The following is a 19,698-nucleotide window of genomic DNA, read 5'->3' on the forward strand; positions in this document are numbered from 1 at the left end:
TTTTACATCTGTGTCACTCTGTTGCCAGGCTGAAACTGTCTTACACCTACGAGCCCAGCAGCTCATTGGTCATCATGGAGTGGAACCACACCGAGCCACCAATCGGTGTGCGGATTGTTGATTACCTCATCAGCCAGGAGAAGGTGACAGAGAGGACCGACCACTCCAAAGTTGAGACAGGTAAGTCGGTCCACAACTGCCTACGTCAAAAGTTTGACCATTGATAATAAACAAATCCCAGCAGTTGGGAAACCGTGAATTAATGTTGCCAGGCAATCAGTGATGGTAAAACCCTTTCAGAAAGATATAGATATCTATATATATAGATATATCACAAAGATATTGTGCTTTTATGGATACAAAGCTTTAACATCCACCTGCTTGCACTCACAGGTGGATTAATGTAATGCAGTCCTTTCAAACAAACTGTAGCTTACTGTGTCTCCAATGGTAACAAACCACCAAGACGGTCTGTTGATGTTTTGGATGTGCACCTCTTCGAGAAGGGCGATGAGTACGTCAGCTGGCCTTGGTTTGTATGGGCAGCTGTGGGCAGCTGTTCTTTATTGATGCTGGCTCAGACAAAAAGCCAATCTGTCAGCACTGTGTGGCCACAAAAGTCTGATTTGTTTTATGTCATCTAGACGAAGACAACTCCGTCCAGAGTTTAAAGACAAGGGATTTTATTAATAGTAGGTGTAGAGTTTACACCAAAAGACCACATGGTATGATCCTGTTGTCATTGGAGAAGCCTTAAACGTCAGACGTTTGTGAAATTTCATTGGTTATCACAGGAGTATACTGTACTCTATGAGAACAAGGTAAATATGTAAACGAAAAAATACCTAAATTGAAATCTGACACAAATATTTTTTTATGCAGTTTTGAAAGCATTGATTCTTTACAGATACAGTTTCCTTCTGCAACTTCTGCCTTCTGTCCAGGTTTAAAGATAACTGTTTCTGAGACCTAATTCAATTGTAGTTTTTAAGGCCACCACAAGATGGGGTACACCAGTAATAATAATGAATAACTTAAGTATTTATGTCCAGTTTGTTTTTTAGCTGATTTCAAGTCATTCACCTGTGCCTACAAGTAGATTTTGTAGAAAAACTCCTGCAGCTGTAGGGATTGTAGTTTTGTACACATTATTATTGAGTTTACTTCTGTAATTGTTTCCAGTGTGGCACAGAAGGAGTCTTGGAGTTTGCTGTGATGAAAATGATAAATTAGCCAGATGACAGCTTGATAAAACGGATTGAATCTATGAGTATCTCACAGTAATTGACAACATATAAACACATTTGATTTAAATCAAAGCAAACATGTTTAAAACTCTACCGTACAAGTTATTATCAAGCAGCTTTTATCAACTCTTTAAAGGGATTTCACTGTTTAATCCAGATGGATTCTGTGATTTACCCATTAAGGTATGTTCTCCCTCATGTTTTCATTAAAAGGCGAAATTCACAAGTGGCCACAGGAGTCAGCAGGAGGAGTGTGTGTAGCTCTGTCGTCCGTAACAGAGAGCACAGCTTGTTTGGCTGGCCCCATATGAGTAGAAACTGGCAAAACAGGGGCAGTTTATTTTAGCAGTAATGACCCAATCCATAATGGAGACCGTTAGAGTTCCCTGTGAGTACCAAAGTTTGTTGTAGCTTAATGAGAGAATAAACTGTATTTGTCTGAGCCGCGAGGATCATTAATCAATACAGTGGAGGAAAGCACGAGCACATTTTCTTTATTAGTGGTATTATGATGAATGCGAGCTATAGGTTCAGCACTAATGGTTCATCTTAGCTCTACGGGATTGTATTTACTTGAAGTTGTACCATAATTAATCCATTTATTTATGGAAGTCAGTTTTCCAAGGCTTCTGCCTCAGACTCAAAAACATTTTCCGCTCATTTATCTCTATAAGGAAGGAAAAATATGTAACATCATCAGCCTACTTTGTGCTCCTCAGATACATTATAAATTATGGAGGGAGAGGCTCTTGTCATTGACTCCCCTACTCGTTCATATTGCAGTATGTTTTCATAGATTAGTGAATCCTGATGAGCCATCATCACAGAATGTTCTGTGCTTCACAGTATCTTCAAAACATACTTGATGGTTCAGCTGTCTTTTGCTCAATAGGCTTCAATGTTTGAGAATCTTGTCTGATAAATCATACAAACAGTATAATAAACAATGATATTGGTTTGCAGAATTTGTATGTAATACACCCATCAGTCCACTAGAGTACAAAAGGGCTTAAGCTCATAGGTTGGGTGAGTTGGATGGACCAGACCCACGGCTGTCATCCAGGAGACCAGGGTTTGAGTCTTTTAGGAAGCGACTGTGTAAAGAAACCTTTTCTAACGTGAACCAAGTAGTTTTGCCACTTAAACCTAACCATGAAGGTTTTTCACACATAGGTGAGGAAAAACGTGTCACTGACACAGTTTGTTGTGGTGGACTGAATGGTGTATTACTTGCTTTGCCTTGATACCAGGTTGGTTGTGCTGAAACACATTCTATGAAGCTATGGAAAAGAAATCATGTTCAGTGTATGGAAACAGTTGTGTGTCTCTGAGATAGCTGGCAGTCATGGTGTTGCCTCAATAATCTAAAATATAGAACATAGAAGTCAGCAGGCAGCAGATACAGTGGCAGCTGCTTATTTTGTCTGACAGCAAGACAGACTAGAGGTGCACTTATCTGGACTGATGATGCTGGAGAATTAAAAACACTTTACTGTTGAGGGATGAAACATAACATTAGTAATGGGAATTCGGTGTTCACTATATTTGAATATAGTGATAATGACAGGGACTGTTGTGGAATTGTGAGACAACATTTAATTTACTTTTCCCAACATGTTATCTGCTACTGCCAGGGGTTGAACTGGCTACTCACATATGGTATGCGTTCCTACCACCCTGCTGTCAGCCCACCCTGCTCACTGAATATTTAACATCCAAAACTCTGCAGTGAGGGGAAATGGGTAATTCCAACATGCATACTATGCAGCTGGATGACCTGGATCTACCTTAGTGCAGTCTGTTGTGAACCACAGTGAAGTAGTGTAGTGGGTTTACCTGTGCCAAGCAGAGTTCAAGCAGGAGTGCCTCCTGCTGGTTTATATTAAAGTCAGCACTACATGAACCTCTGTGCACACACTGGTTCCTTCGCTGCAGCCAGATTACAAACTGTAAACAGCCTCCCCAGAAGAGAGAGCGCTGTTTTAGCTGTATATTAATACCCATGGTAATAGAATAAGATCAGTGAGATCAGGTGTGGAGTTTCTTTGTTTGTTTGTTTGTCAACATACTTTTGGCCAAAAATGTTCTTCATACTGCCACCGCAGCTACAATTTAACGTTACGTTGTGTAAAACATGATGTGACGTCCCCCTATTTAGCCAGCAGATGTTTCTAAAATATTTCAATGTATAACAACACATTTTTAAATCCCTTTAATGTGATGTGCCGATGTAATAACTATTGTCTGAATTAAAATTAAATTAAATAACAGCTTTTTGGACTTGGGCAAGTTGGAATGCAATTGTTAGACAAGGCTATTTATGAGGACGATCGAGTACTACCAGCAGTGTAACAGTTTGAGAATCACTGGGTTACATCATATTGTTTCATAGAGCATGTTTCTAAGATATTTTTGTGTGCCTATACGGTTAGAGTTAAAAAATTGTGTCGCAAAATAGCAGGCCTCTTCGTGGACTCCTCTCTCCTGCCCAGGGAATGCGCTTGTTGTGGCTCCGAGGCTGTTGATCAATGATGATGGGTTTTCCCCATTTTATACAATGTTGTAAATTGTTTTCAGTTATTCAGTCAGTTTTATATTTTTCTTTTGATTTAGAAAATGTTTCACTGCCTGCACCATGGAGTAGGTTTATCAGAGGACATAACATTGTAATTTGATTAAAAACAAATGAATGCAGAAATATAATCATGGCATCATCTTAAAACCTAAAAACATTTACATAGGGAATCTCTCCGGTGTATCAGGATCATATTTAAAGGAGAAAACAAAGACTTACAGGCACTCATCATGTCATATGACACTGTGCTTGAATACATTATTGTATTTCCAAACAAAATTACAATTAGGACAAACCAACTGCTACATGAAACCCAGGGCTTTGGGGGCCCTGGAGATTTGAGGCCATGGGACCACTTTTCCAGGGTGGTGATCCAACTTCACGGTCAGTAAACCTGCGTTCTACTTCTGTTCCTTCACTGTGAATTTAGAGTAAAAGAAATGGAAAGTGCTCAGACAGCAGAGCATCAGTGCTAATTTACAGTGAGTGTACAGGAGGACCACTAAAACTTGAATGAGCGTTTTGACGTGCAACAATGAACTATCACTTTAATAGTAAGTATGACCTTTCAGTTTCTGTTTTGGAATTTTGGAACATAATTTCTTCCTGTGCCCTCTGAACAAATCACATGAGTCAGCTCACCATTACTGCTCTGTTCCACAGCCTTACAAAACAAATGTTTGTCCCATCCCCTAATCTGCGCTGTCAGAGCGATAAACACAGAAGATGAAAAGCTCGAGCATCCAGCATGCATTTCTGTGATTGAGAGAACATTCTGGGCTGTGGTGCCTTGATATAATGTTTACTTAGACTTTAAGTTCAAACAAACTTCCTATTGGGGCCACGGAGTCAATCTGTCAGGCATCAGGATTGCACTTTGGTACAACATCAAAGTTTACAATTGCTGGAAGGAGTTCATCATGATCAGACTTATTCGAAGAAACATAATTTCTTTGTGACGCAACAGGAACTGCTGCAATCTAACAGATGAAGTAATTTCTGCTGAAACAACTTGCTGATGTCTCTTTGTTGTTATCAGTTGGTGGCTGATACAGAGTTATAGAGGAGATATTGATATTCCAATCAGACAAGCAGGCTAAGCAGTATACTGTGACTACCATGGAACGCATAGCAACGCTTTGCAGGAAATTAGCAGGCAAGAAACGCAGAAATAGAAATATGCCACTCATGATTGGATCGTTACAGTCATGCTGAGCATTTCCACTTTACTGTGTCGGTCTGTTGCGCTGTTTAAATAGGACAATGCTTGTTTCCACGGTGTGATGCCAGCCATCCTTATTAAACTAACAGAGATACCTTTCTTACACAAGGAAATAGCTCTGCTATTCGTTCAGCTCTTTAAGCTCCACACTGGGATAATTTCTTAAAGTTTGTGTTTTTGTTGTTTTTCAGGGAATTCTATAGTTAATCACGAGCCTTACTGTAGGCCCTTAAAGGATGACATAAATATGATGCTATGTTCTCATTGGAATAACAAACTCCAGTCTCTACATGAATTGCTCTGACACACCCTCTCCAACACACCATTTGCCCAGGAGGTACTATCTATCAGAGCAAAAATTTAAACAGAAAATTAATGTATCACTCTTTGCTTGTTTGTTGCCTGAAGCCCCATTTTGTTCAGTCTGTGCTTTCAGAAATGCATGACACCGCACAGCTGAAATAGCTGAGCTTACAACTACTCCAGTTATGCTACTTGAGCAGTCTTTGAGAGTATCTTTTATGTGTAATACGCACTTTAATGTCTGCCTTAGGGTGTTTTCTACTAATTTTTGGCTTTGTAAGTTTTATTTTTTGGTCAGCAGTTATGTGAAATTCTCTCATTTTCAGATACCCTTGACCTATTAATAAACACTGTATCTGTATCTAAATGATTTAGAGGGTAGATATCTGGGTACATTTTGGTACTGGCACATATTTATTTAAGACATTAGGACAGTATATATATATAAATGTGTTTATATATGTGCATATATATATATATATGTGTGTTTATATATGTGTATATATATATTGTGCTTTGTCTCCACATATATTTAAATGATGAATTTAAATATTTAATGGCGACACAATGAGATGACCCTCAAAAAATATTATGTACAACTTAATATCATCATTAACTTGTTGTGACAAAAGTGCAAATGTGTTTATTTATTTGAGAAACATCGGTATTCATTTGGAAAAGTTTTGTTTCTTATTCACTGTGCTTTTAGCTCTGTTTTTGTCTCCACCAAATGTCTGGTATATCAAAAAAAATTAGCATGAAGTAGCAACAAGCAGCTCCTTCCTACATATAGGTGCTGGTTACACATATAGACATATTGATAGGTGCAGCTTTAAGTTTGAAAGGGTTTCAATTTGATTATGTGCAGTTAGCTTGACAACTTATAGTGAAAAAGTAAAGTTTGGTCGAGAAGGTAAAAGTTTGTCAGTGCAGAATATGAACCAAACTCAAAAAGCTGTTTCATTTATGTGCTAATGTGCTTTATTAACCATAGTTTTATTTTTTTGGGCCACAGGGCAGTAAAACAATTCTTAAAAACAACTTTTAGCACCAGTGACTAAGCCATGAGTTAGTGTTTGTTTTCTTTTGCTGTTATTATCAGGTTAGTTATTGTTCAAGGTTTTTCATTCATTTTGGCAAGCAGTAGTGCAAAATATAGTTTTCCCATATCACAAAGTAAAGCTTCAAAATGTAAAAAAAAAAAAAAAAAAAAAAAAAAAAAAGGGTAAATCCTCCCTGACACTGACAGAGTTTGATCAGGAGATACATGTGCCCCGTTTTTGAAAATAAAAGTTTGCTTTGGGCTATCCAAACATTTCCACCCACTTGAAAACACACATTAAATCTCAGGAGCAAAACACAAATCGAGCAGAGGAGCGATTCATCCAGAGAAAGTTAGACTCCCTCATATATCTGAACCCCATCACCTCCTTCACACCCACTAAACACCAAAAAGATAACGTATAGGTCAGAGGATTACACAGTTTACTGAGATCACATTCCATAACTTCTCGCTATTGAAGTTGTCAAAACTTTTAACAGCTCCTTCTCGCTGCCATTTGGACTCTCCGATGTGTGAAATTACCCAGCGCAGCTCTAATTACACTGAGTGAAAGCTATCCGGCTCTGGTTGGTGTGGCTCAGCTGCATTAAGAAAGGATAGAAAAACACACACATTATGTGGGAGGGTTTTATCGCAGCTTACCACCTATGCATCTCGTCTTTAGTGGATGATTGATTACTCGGGAGAGCACAGCCCGATGCATACACATTGGCAAAGGTTGGATGTTGTGTTGAGTCAGACGTTGAGGAGACGAGAGAAAGGAAGAAAAAGGACCACCAAGGAGAGCAGAGGAGAGGGGGACGGAGGAAGGGAAAAGCGAAGACAGGAGTGGGGTTGAAAAAGATGGAAAGATCTGGAGAGCCCACTGCACCGTCTGGTTTTGATTTCAGCTGTCAGTTTTCTGTCATCTCGGAGAATCAATCTTACATGAGCTGATGTTCAATTCTCCACTAATTCCCTCTTGGCTGCCTATCTTCTCCTCTTGTTGCTTGTCCTTCACCACTCCCTCATGTTTCCTCTCATCTCTTGCTCCTCTTCTCCCATTGCTTCCCCCCCTGCTAAAATTCATATCTCTTCTCTTTTAATCTTTCTCTGACCACCTCGTTTTTTTTCTCATCCTCGCTTTCTTTGCTTATGCTCTTTTCTTCTAGGCTACCAGGAGAGTAGAGGCCCGTTCTCTGGTCTCCGCTCTCTTTTGTTTAACCACATGTTCTTTTTTTCCCTCATTTTTCTTGTTTTCATTTACTCTTCATCCTCTTTTCCTTTATATTCTTTTTTTTTTTTTTTTTTCCAATGGGCATCAAAACAGGGTAAAACATGGGTCAAACTGCATTTGTTAGATAAAAAAGCTGCAGAACACGAAGCCAGGTTTCAGTCAAAACAAGTTTTTGACAATCATATCTTGTTGAAATCATAATATATCGTGCTTAGTAGGAGCCATTAAAGTAGTATTTCATTACAAATTCTTGTAACAAAGGAATAGTGAAACCCCCAGCTCCATGTGTGCAGGCTATATTTACAACATTAGGTTTTAGAGCGTAATAAATTCAGAGTTATGATGGATGCATTGCAGTATCTTTTCACCATCTTTAATGATACTTTAAAAGGCACTGATGTAACTGCGTAATGTGGTAATGCGGATCAAGTGGGATCCCCGTTCTAGATAAATGACAAGGAAAATCCATCAAGAAGAACATATGGACTTGTTTTCTACGTTCACGGATATATATCAGCTGAACATACTTTAATAAATAAATGTCTTGCCGGCTCATATGGTTCCAGTGAAGGAAATGAGCCTCGAGATTTTAATACTATGTAACTTAAATGAACACCATCAACCTTCTGAAGACAAATGACTCTGCTATGTTTCAGTGTTTTGTTAATTTTTTTTTTTTTTATAGTATCCTCTTTCTCTTACTCCCCCAATTTTAATATCCAACTTTTTCTCCTAAAACTGAGACAATAAAATGTGGGATTGTGAAAGTATAATGGATGAGTAGATATTAGTTCTATTACATCCAGAGGTAGCCTCTGTTTTTGTTTTGTTTTTTTACCTCTGTGTATCTTTTTCCACTCCTTTGCCACCCACATCATATGTCTGGGTGGTAAAAGGAGTAAAGAGAAAAGTTGCAACATACCACTACTGGAAAAAAGGGTGTCTTTTCATCAAGCAATAATCATTTGTTCACAGTAGGATTGGCATGTTAACACTATACAAATCATTTGTTTTCAGACTGGTACTGCTAATCTTCGAAAGTGTTTGATGCTACTTCCTTTTCTGAAATAGTATTTCTTCTCCGAAGTTAATCCCCCAAATGGCTTGCATGATACATTCCAGAAGGACGGTGAAAACAGAGCATCCTTTTACGGGAAAAAGATCTGAACAGACACTACTGATCATCTGCGTAAGAAAAAACAAAAAACAAAAAGACCAAATATCTTCCCTTTACTTTCTCTTAAGGCTCATCAGAAACAGATGTTCCCACCAAACATCCTTAAAGCTGTGTTGTGTATACACAGAGCACATACTCGCTGACAGCTGCACGGTTGCATTTGTCTATTTTTTTCCTTGTTTGTGGTTATATAATGTTAGATAAGTCCACATACATACAGCTGATGATCATAGCATCCAGGGCTCGGCGAGATCTGGAGCTGACAACGGCTTGTTTGTGCAGTAATCTCCCTCTTAACAAGCTTCAGGCACACAAGGTGAGATCATAGTGGAAGCGCACACATACACTCACGCATATGCATGGTCCCGAGCAGATGTGTGGACGCTTCACGGATAGGAAGTCTGCTTTAAGTCAGGGCACTACTTGGCTGGGCCAGCCTCGCTGTGAAAACAAACATCCCCTGAGCAGGGAGCAGCCCGATGATGTAATGGCTTTGATCACCCAACGAGGGCAAGGTTTGCTGAAGGGTCAGTGGAACCCAGGATCCAATCAATAAACACATTACTCACCTATTTACATCACACTCAAATGCACAGACAACCGGGGTGACCGGAACACGTGCGCCTCACTCCGAGCCAGATCGAGCCTCCTCGTAGCACCAGTCACTTCCTGTGAGCTGCCACTGCTTGGCCTTTCCCACCTGCTTTCTCTTTACTGCACCGAACGCAGCACTGTGTCATCTTGAGCAATCAGAAGCCAGTCTTTTAATTTCTATGTAGCTGGGAGTAAAGTGTGTGCTATTATTGCAAACATGTAATTTACACACACGCAGTAGGTAAAGATTTGAACCCCACCAACCATCCAGCCACCAGGTGTTGGAGAAAGCAGCAGCCCAGAGGCGTATAACATTCCTGCTCTACCTGCTAAATCCTGAATCCCTCGTAGATGATCTGGGTTTGTTCTCAGGTCTCCTGGCGGGATGCATCCATACTTCCACTTGAACCCTTAATTACCTCTACTGGCTACTGATAGTACGTATTTACGGTACTCTCACTCCCCCAGAGTGAAACCGATCCAGCCGAGCGATGCCCCGACTCTACGCTCCTCATCCTGTCCCTGAGGATGAGTCAAGGCACTCTGCAAAACAAACCGAATGCTCATGCTTATACCTGCATTCTCATTTAAACAGTCACAACCTTGTAAGAGAAAGACACAGCAGTTTTAGAAATAAGTTTATACAATGTCTGCATGACTCTGGATGTTGCAATAACCTGCTGGTCATTCTTCTGACAGCATCTTACTAGTTTGAGCAGAAAATATTCTTATTGGAGCAGAAGTTTGATGTCTGAGGTGGCAGTCTTCTATTTCATTGAGTACTTCGGCCTTCGACTTCAAGGAGCTGACCCTTCCTCCACCCAATTACTGCATGTCTTTCATCAATGTAGGACATTAGGATCTTCTGGAAAGGAGCCCAGTTCACCCTCACTATACGTTAAGGTTTGTTTCCATAATCATTCAACCAAACTTACCACAGCAGATGATCAGGTCAGTGCATTTCTCTTCAGGTCAGATGTTAACTGCAAAGTGAATCATCAAACCTTGTTGCCACGTCCACTTTTAAAACACGTCATGGTCTAACATGGTGTTGGTTTATCCATGAGTGCCTTACAGTTCGATAACAAAATGCCTCTTGATTTTAAGATGGCAGCCCAGACAGTTTTTTTCACCTTCTCCAACATGATTCAGAGAACAGCACCCAGGGTATCCATGGAGGCTCATGTTCGTGACGGCATGGTGGTGCAGTGGTTAGCACTGTTGCCTCACAGCAGGAAGGTTCAGGGTTCAGGGTCAGTTGAGAAACTGGGGCCTTTCTGTGTGGAGTTTGTATGTTCTCACTGTGCCTGTGTGGGTTCTGTCCGGGTGCTCCGGCTTCCTCCCACCTTTGCAAAATATGGATCTCAGGTTAATTGATGATTCTGGATTGCCCGTAGGTGTGAATGAGAGCGTGCATGTCTGTTTCTGTTTGTCTTTCTGTGTTGGCACTGTAATATATTGGTGATTTGTCCATGGTGAACCCAGAGTTTTCCCAGAAAGTTAGCTGGGATAGGGTCCAGCTCCCCTGTAACTCTGGTCAGGATAAAGGGGGTATAGATAATGGACGGATGGATGTTCAAGTCATTAACAGATAGGGGTCATGTTTTCCCTGTGCCTGTATGGGTTTTCTGCCAGTACTTTGGCTTCCTACCACAGTCCAAAGACATGCATGTGAGGTTGATTGGTGATTCTAAATAGACTGTGGGTGTGAGTGAATGAATGTTTGTCTGTATGTGACATGTCCAGGATGACATGTCCAGCACTCAAAGTCAGCTGAAAGAAACTTCAACCCCCCTAGTATAGATAAAAGATGGAGGTATAATAACAATAGCTCAGTTTCTTTACTTGCTGAGGTAACAAGTAAATCAACATGTCTGCATTCTGCATTCTACATCAAGGAGCTGAGATCTTATGAAAATAACTTATATTGAAAAACCTCTTACTTTTCTTTAGCTCCCCTGGTGTCGTCTTCAGAGAGGACTAACAGCTATTCCTTTGCTCAACTGCAGAGCCAGAGATGTAAAGGTTGATTTTATAATTAGCAAAAGCTGTAGCTAAACAATCATAGATTATGCTATATGAAACAATACAACCGGTTTACAGTTTCAACTTAAGATTCAATTAAAAGACAACCTGAACTATTTGCTTGTAATTGTTTGTATTCCCACAGAAGGTGTATTTAGGAGTTTAGTGTCTCCCTGTGGTGAAAGAAACAAAACCTCATCTTCGAGGAATGCTCTCCCTCCAGAGTATTAATTTGTCTGCTGGGAACGAACAACCGAATACATTCAAAGACACAAATGCACTTCTTTTTTTTATACTTTTTTCCTATTAGATACACCTGTCACAGACTTTTTATCAAACCTCTATTAAAAAGCAGATGGCCCTCTTTGAGCATCATCATAAAGAAGATTATAATTTGAATTGTCAGAGGCTAAACTGCACTGATAAATAAATCTCTCTGACATGTGATCATGCACTTCATTCAGGTACTTTAATTCAGCTAATATCATTGCCCATGTGGATTTGTTATTCTTAGATACCATGCACAACCTTCTCTGGCATTTTTTTTTTTTTCAAACACCTGCCTTACAGTATATGCAGATGAACAGCAGAGTGCACTGTGTGTTTATGCTCTGCATAGGTAGGCCCTTCACTGATTTCATCTTAAGTGTTATTTGCTACAGTATGAATGGATTCAAGCAACTGAGCCCTGACTGCTGCAGAATGAAGTGTCCACCATTGTCCATTCATCAAGACTTTACAATCACAATGTGTGAGAATGGTGAGATACTTCACTGCATGCTTTTTGTTGCTGGATTTAATCTAGTATTTTCACTGAGGAGCAAAGTAAAGTTTGAAAATGTTCATAGAACAGACTGAAAATACAGAGAATCATTCAAATTATTTTTTTCTCACACTGCATTTGGTGGATGAAGGGATATGATGTAATTTTTCTCCAGTGTTACACACATGTCACATGTTATGAGATTACCAAAAACTTTTAATTGTGATCAGTTACTGAGAATAAATACATAATTAAATCACAGTTACTCTTCAAAATGTTGGTGATTACAATATATTCTATTTGGGAAAAAGCTTCTTTGTAGAATTTCATATTTAGTCTGTTACCTTGTATCTTTGCAGGAATACCTTCTGTTTCCATTGACAGGCTCCATTCATTAGGTAGTATGAACTTGTTTTTGATTGGCTCTATTGGTACATGTATACCACCTCGCATCTGCCAATCAAATTAATGTGCATTGTCATAAGCAGCCACACTAAATCTGTTGGCCAGGTATTGGAAAAGAGTCATTCAGGCACAAGTGTACAAAAAAAACTACAAAAAAAAACAAAAAAACCTGTGACCGGTACTTGGTCCTATTGATAGTTCCATCTTCACTCAGCGTGGACTTGACCAGAATCTAGATTTGGTTTGAGGTTCTGGGAATATTTGTTCTTACCTGCAGTCAGTTGTGATCTACATACTTGTGATTTGTTTTGGTAGTTTTGCCTGAAAATCAAAAGATTTCAATCTCAAATCAAGTTATATAGAAGAACCTTTAAAACATTGTTTTACTGTAATCAGTGTTGAGTTCTGTTGCGAAGTTCACTCCGTCTAGTTTACATTTATGTTTTGGAATTTTGAGATTTTTGACCCAGTTTAAAACATTTGTCAGAAAAGTAATCAAAGGGAATAAGTTACTTTGATGAACTATTAAAATAGATACTGCCTTTTACTTACTTACTTATCTGATTTTTAACACAGTAACTGGCAATCTCTAACCTATTACATTTCAAAAGTAGCTTTAAACAGCATTTTTCTCCCACACACTTTGGAAAATAACTGTAAAATGGTCTTTTTTTTTTTTTTTTTTTAGAATGTCAAAAAACTTAAATGACTATTTCCATCATCAGAATTCGATCCATTCAGTTCAGAAAATCCTTTGAAAAGTGTAGAAGAGCCTTATAATTATTTTATTAAATGAATTTAATCCATTTTGGGATAAGGCTGTAACATAACAAAATGTGGAAAAAGTGAAGCGCTGTGAATACTTTCCGGATGCACTGTAAATGCAAATCAAATAGAGTTTATTCACTTAATCAGTCCTTAATTACCAGACAGTGAAAAAAGAAGTCAGTTGTCAAAGAATAAACATTTGTAAGCACTGCTGAAGCAGGCTAAGTATTATATTGACTCTGTCCTCTTTGAAATTCATCACTGTCTAAACAACCACATTCCCTTTTGTCAGCACAGCTCCTCTGGTGCTGAAAAGGACAGCAGCTGGTCTTTGACATGATCTCCACTGTCCAACATGAGGAAAAACACCAAACTACCAGTCAGATTAAAAAACAAAACTAGTTTGAACTGGCAGAAATCAGCCACTGTTCCTGAGACCTCACTTAAATTAAAAGGTTCATAGAGAAACTGTGGGCCTTGATGGATTATTGTAGATTTTTTTTAACAAGATCACAGAGAGTGGAGGACTCGCGTGATTTGAATGACACGTTATCGGATTTGCGCTCCACTCAGCACGCAAGGAAGTAAAAATTTGGAGGAAGTTGTGTGAACTGACACATTCGTAGACATAGAAGCACGTTGGTTGCGTGAGACAAACACCTGACGGACAGCCCAAACACGCCAGAAGCACTTAAAATGTTGTCAGTTTGAATTGTTCACAAGAGAGGGGAGTTCAGTTGAGACACATATTGAGAGGGGAAACACAGATCAAAAGGAAGGAAAGGAAGAAGTTTGATACAAGCCAAAAATCCCTATACAAACCACATATACTGTCAAGGGCTGATATGTGGACATGCACGTTTTTGTTTCGTAACTATGCAGTTGTTTACAATGTATGACAGGCATGCAGTATTTACTTAAGCACTTCTGTTGTGGTATTACTTGTTGCATCCGCCTTTGTCCCAGGTGCCTCATTCTTTAATGGATGTATTTGGCTTAATTTGCGCTTGGCGTGCAAAGATCTCACGCTAACTGCTATCAGTTTGGTCGGATTCATTTCTATCAAATTATAAAACAATTTATCGCCCATCTGAAGATACGAATTACACCGCTATGACGCAAATGCAGCTCTGCAGCATACATATCAAACAAAGTGAGAGCAGTCATACAGAGATTGGAGGGCTGTTCCCCTTTTTCAATCACGCAAGGCAGTTTTTCTTAAATGTCACCTGCAGGCCATCCCACATTCTTCATCATCATCTTCCTCCTTCTCTTCCTTCCATTCAATGATTAACCCCATTTGTATACTGGGATGTTAGTCTTCAGCGGTTCCAAGCAATCTGTGGCCAAACATCATGGTCTGGTCGTGGTTGTGACCAGCTTCTGCTGTGTTGCTGGTCTCTTTTCCTTTTATCCAGTAGGAAGGTAGACGACCAACTCCAGATGTTGTTTTTTAAGGCTTTTGCTGCCAGTTGTGTGTGTGTGTGTGTGTGTGTGTGTGTGTGTGTGTGTGCGTGCGTGCGTGCGTGCGTGCGTGCGTGCGTGCGTGCGTGTGTGTGTGTGCGTGTGTGTGTGTGCGTGTGTGCGTGTGCGTGTGTGTGTAGCTGGCAATTACAGCTAGTTACAAGGAAGCTGTCTGCTTTAACAAAGATGGATGAATTCCCAGGCAGCCTGTTGTGAAACCTGTTATAGGATGGAGAAAGTAGATCATTTAAGCTGAAGTGTTTACCTTTATAGGCAGAATCTGTGTGTTCGTGCTTATGTGTGTGTTTGTATGTATGTGTATGTGTGTGTGTGCAGTGGTGCAGCGCTGTAAACCCTATCCCATTTGCTCTCTCTCTCTCTGCCCTCCTCTCATTTTCTTCCCGCCTCTCTCCTCTCAGTTCATCAGGTTCAGGATACATGCCTCTCTCAACCAGACTTCTGTTAAGTTCATGACTATTTCACTGTAAAACATGGTGGTGTCATGGCACGGGAAAAATTATGTAAAAATGCATTAATCCTTATTCATATCTTCATTGATAAGAATCATTAAGACACATTTTGCTTTAATCTTTGTTATAAGATGTATTTAGCTTTATAAATATGACTCAGTTGCACTTTATGAGGCTCCATTAGCTAATAGCTAGGTGGACCAATAAACTGTTTACTGCTCGTGTTTTTTTTTTTTACAGCATTTTGAGTGTAGTTTGGTCTGTTGTTTCCACACCTCACATTGCATATAAATCACACAACCTTTTTTGAGTTGTGAATGAGGACTCCTGTCTTGGAGGATAAAACTGTACTATGCTATTTATTTAGGCAACTGCCCTACTTCTTTATCAACCAATATTATGGGAAATACACTTATTTGCTTTTTCTAAGATTGAAATGAGAAGATTAACAGATAGATATCTGCATTAAGTGTACTTAGATCTGTGGAGCTAAAATCAAGATGCAGTTAGCTTAACTCTGTTTAAAGGCTCAAACAGTTGTAACAGCAAGCTACCAACATCTCCAAAAGTCAAATTTTGTTATAACACTACAGTTATGGTACAGTTATGTAGCTGTTTGAAACAAAAATATTTGCCCACAGAAAGGCTAGCAAGTGCTGCTATAGCCAAAAATGTTATCCAGAGCTATGTAGAATCAATAAACAATGATGTTCTATCATGTTCTATCTAGTCAGATTCAACTAACAAGTTACAACATATTATTTTGTTACTTCAGATTGCTATTTGAACTGGGGACGGAGCCCAGTTAACAGTCTTTTTGCTGAGTTACATTAACATCATCACACAAAATCAATCTCTTTAAAAAAAAAAAAAAAAAAAAAAAACAGTCCAAAAACAATTTGTCAAATGGTTTAGTAGTTTGTGTAAATTTTCGAAACTAATCACAATGATGCTTTGGAACACCATGTTACCGTTGTTGGGATGGGCATGTTATTAAAGCATTGGTTGTAGGTAAAAATCACAAGGCGGTATATTTTTTGGAAGTAATGTGGTCTTTTTGCAGGCTTTAAAAACACCTGGCATGATTTAAAACAAACACTCATGAATCAAAACACATGAAAAGTGACACCATTATTTGTGACCTTTTTTATTTCTATATAAGACCAGCTGATATCTGATAGACATTGAGATTCCACAGTAAATCATTATCATCTTTAAAACACCTGTCCTTTCCATTAAGAGACAGAAAAATAACAGCAGTGGCTTGGCTTGGCTCAAGGGTCTACACACACACACACGCACACGCACACACACACACACACACACACACACACACACACACACACACACACACACACACACACACACTAAGAGTCCAGGCCTGCACAACCGAACTGATGACAGCAGGCAGAACTTCAAAAGGTAAGACATCCCATAACTCACATCAGTCTCCTGGCACTCGTTGATTTTTCCAACCAATCATACTTGAAGAATGCTAAGAGTAAACAACTCCAGCTGAATGACAAGTTCCTCCGAGTTGTGGCACTCAATCCCTTATAAAACTGGATCAACACAATCTATGTGGGTTTCCATCCTGATTTTCCAGTGGAGATAAGATTTCCTTAACCTCACAGAGTGGATAAGTGGTGTTACCTGCAGTCATGTTTGGCAGTCTGGGTTCAGTGTGGGGAACACTGAGTATGTGACTTTCAATGTACCTGTTTTTATGTACATTTTCAATTCGTACCAAAGTACAAATTCCACACACCAAAAGTTCAAGTTTTCACGCTTGGCTGATGGGAAAAAGATAAAACCAAATTGAGATGAGGAAATGATACTTGACAAAATGCCAATTGAACCCACAGAGAGTGTCTGAAATCACGTCCTTCTTGACTTCCCATATGACAATCAAAGGTTGGTGAGCAGCAAATCAAAACGTTTAACTCTTTGCACCATCACTGACAGCTGTTGAGCCACAAAATGTATTTGTGCAGCTGTAAAATGTGTAGTGTACAGACACTACTCTTTTTATTTAGTTGTCAATTTCTGTCAGACGCTCAAATACAATAATAGCCAGTAAATATTGTACAATATAGTTTATTAAATAGGGACTGATTTTCTTTTTTAAACTATTTCAAACTGCAATTTTATAACACAGTAAATAATATCAGGCTTCCCAATAACTGACAACAATAGATTTTGTTGAGTCAGATGACAAATGTCATGGGAAGATTTGTATCTGCTGTAGCTTGCTGGCGTAAAACTTCCTGAGCTGGTTCAAGCTTGTCCAGTTACCTTTTAAATATTTTCATCTAGTTTGGTGTAGAACCAGAACCCTGTGAAAGGCTGCTCCGGTTGATGCATACAGCAATGCTAATAGAATTAGTCTAAAGCAAGGGATGAACATGTTGCAGTGCCGTACCGGTTGGTCCACAGATTTACAGAACAAAAAAAGGATGCATTACATTTCAAAGAGAAAATGATTTGACAATGAAGAATAACCAGTAAGTAATCTAATGCATTTTTGATTTGAGTTGCTGCAATGTAAACAAATATAGGCCAGGACTTAACTGCCAGCCAAAGAAAAAAAGCCACCCCCGAGGCCTGTTTTATGGACCAGGGTAACAGAAGAATCTGCAATGATATTGAGTTTCTTTGGATGTTGAGGTTTCTTTTTCTTTCTTTTATATCAGGATACATTTTTTATTATTTTGTGTTTTTGTAGTGTTTTAAGGAAGGGGCCATGTTGAAAATAGGTGCTTTCAGTTTATCCTGTTATTTTTGCTTTTTCATTTAAAAATTCCAAGAATAAAGACCATCAAGCTATCAATTTATTTATTTATTTTTTAAAGACTAAACTTTTAAGTATTAGTCTGACTGTGGCATGCATGAAAGTTGAAAACTGTTCCTAGATTTCTTTTTCGTATTTCATTCATAAGGCTTATGGTTAGAAAACCTGTAGAAAACAAGCAGAGCTGCGCCTGTGGCTGTAAATTTTAAACAATCCACATTTTGTTTCAATATTTATCTATGAAATGTATTTCAGAATTCATCATTCACAGTATCTCTCATTGTGGATGCTTGAAATCATTGCTGTCTAGTCAGGAACTGTCAGGTTCGAATTCCCTGCCTCAGACAGATTTACTGTTTTTGCTAAATGGACAGATTTACAACACTTTCCAGCTGAAAAGTTAAAAGTTTTGTTTTAAAAAAGCAGAGTCAATCAAAATGTGCTGTTTTTTTAACTTTCTTTGATGGCATGAATATTTACACATTCATTTGTCTTTTTTTTTATTTGAACTGTCATTCGACTGCTGTTTTGCCACATTATGTAATCTGTTCAGTAGATTAAAGTCATATTTCTGCTTCATCTCGTTTTTATGTCACCAAATACTGAGCCATGCACACTATAGAGCTTTTGATTGACAGTTTCTTTTGAACTGTTCCACAATGGAAAATGGCTTTTCTTTATGCACTGTGGCTCACAGTAAATCAAAGATATAGCTGCTCTGTTAAAGTTGTAACATTCGAGAGGGTTATGCAACTATTCAGAGGAGGTGGACTCATAATAACACTATGGGGCACCGTATCACAACCTAGGAGGGAAGTCGAAATGATGTAATGGCTCTGGAATCCAGTTTATAAATGAAATAATCAGGCGATAACAGTCCATAAAAATGCAAAAGTCCAGAATTCTTCACACTCTTTTCTTCTGTCCTTTCAACTTCATAGTAACTGTCATGAGCTGGCCAAGTCAGCAGCCATCAGGGGTGACGCATTGCTCTGATTTACTTCCAGGATCAATTTCACCTTCATCTGTCAGCAATCAGCGCACTAGAAAAACATTTTGTTTCTGTGTACATTTTGTATTCCCCTTGTGTTGAGTCATGTTCATAAACGCCGTGGCAGCACACAATGTTCACACTGTTACGGCCTCTCTTTGACGGAGATATTTGTTATCATTGAATTGGGTGCACTTTCCGTTCTTTTGGCCAGTATGTCACCCACATCAAGCCTCCCCTTCGACATGACAGTGCACTGCGGGGTCCCTTCAAATGTTTTTAAAGGCCTGTACACTGCAGTTCTGCTGCTTCAGGTGGTTTACAGTGGAGACTGGCCGGAAAGATTGGACAGATAAACAGTAGATGGCAGCGCTTGAACCTGCAGAGTGATAATGTTATGTGTCTCGGTCCACCACAGTGCAAGGTAATCCAAAGTTTCAGAGGTATTTTTAGACTTTATATCTGCACCTATGCTGTGTTTTAATGAGCTTATGACTTTTCTTTGAGCAAATTCATGAACAATGTCTGAAGCCAGTTTTCACCTCCAACCTACACAACTTTACAACATGTGAATAAAACAATTTGGGAGTGAGCATAGACAGGGATGTGAGTATGTGAGAATGT

The 19,698-nt window shown here is 39.0% G+C and overlaps 1 protein-coding gene across 5 annotated transcripts in view; it reads left to right on the plus strand.

The window, feature by feature from the left end:
* Window positions 1-19,698, plus strand: part of astn1 (astrotactin 1) — a 397,274-nt gene that overhangs the window by 351,066 nt on the left and 26,510 nt on the right. For all 5 annotated transcript variants that reach the window (XM_069164339.1, XM_069164341.1, XM_069164342.1 and 2 more), the window contains one exon: window positions 29-180. In XM_069164339.1, the coding sequence (XP_069020440.1) occupies window positions 29-180 (152 nt within the window). The remainder of the gene's footprint in view (window positions 1-28; window positions 181-19,698) is intronic.

This window comes from Embiotoca jacksoni, unplaced genomic scaffold, assembly GCF_022577435.1.
Source record: "Embiotoca jacksoni isolate LCO1_2020_lvr unplaced genomic scaffold, fEmbJac1.0.p SCAF_31, whole genome shotgun sequence".
Classification (NCBI taxonomy): Eukaryota; Metazoa; Chordata; class Actinopteri; family Embiotocidae; genus Embiotoca; species Embiotoca jacksoni.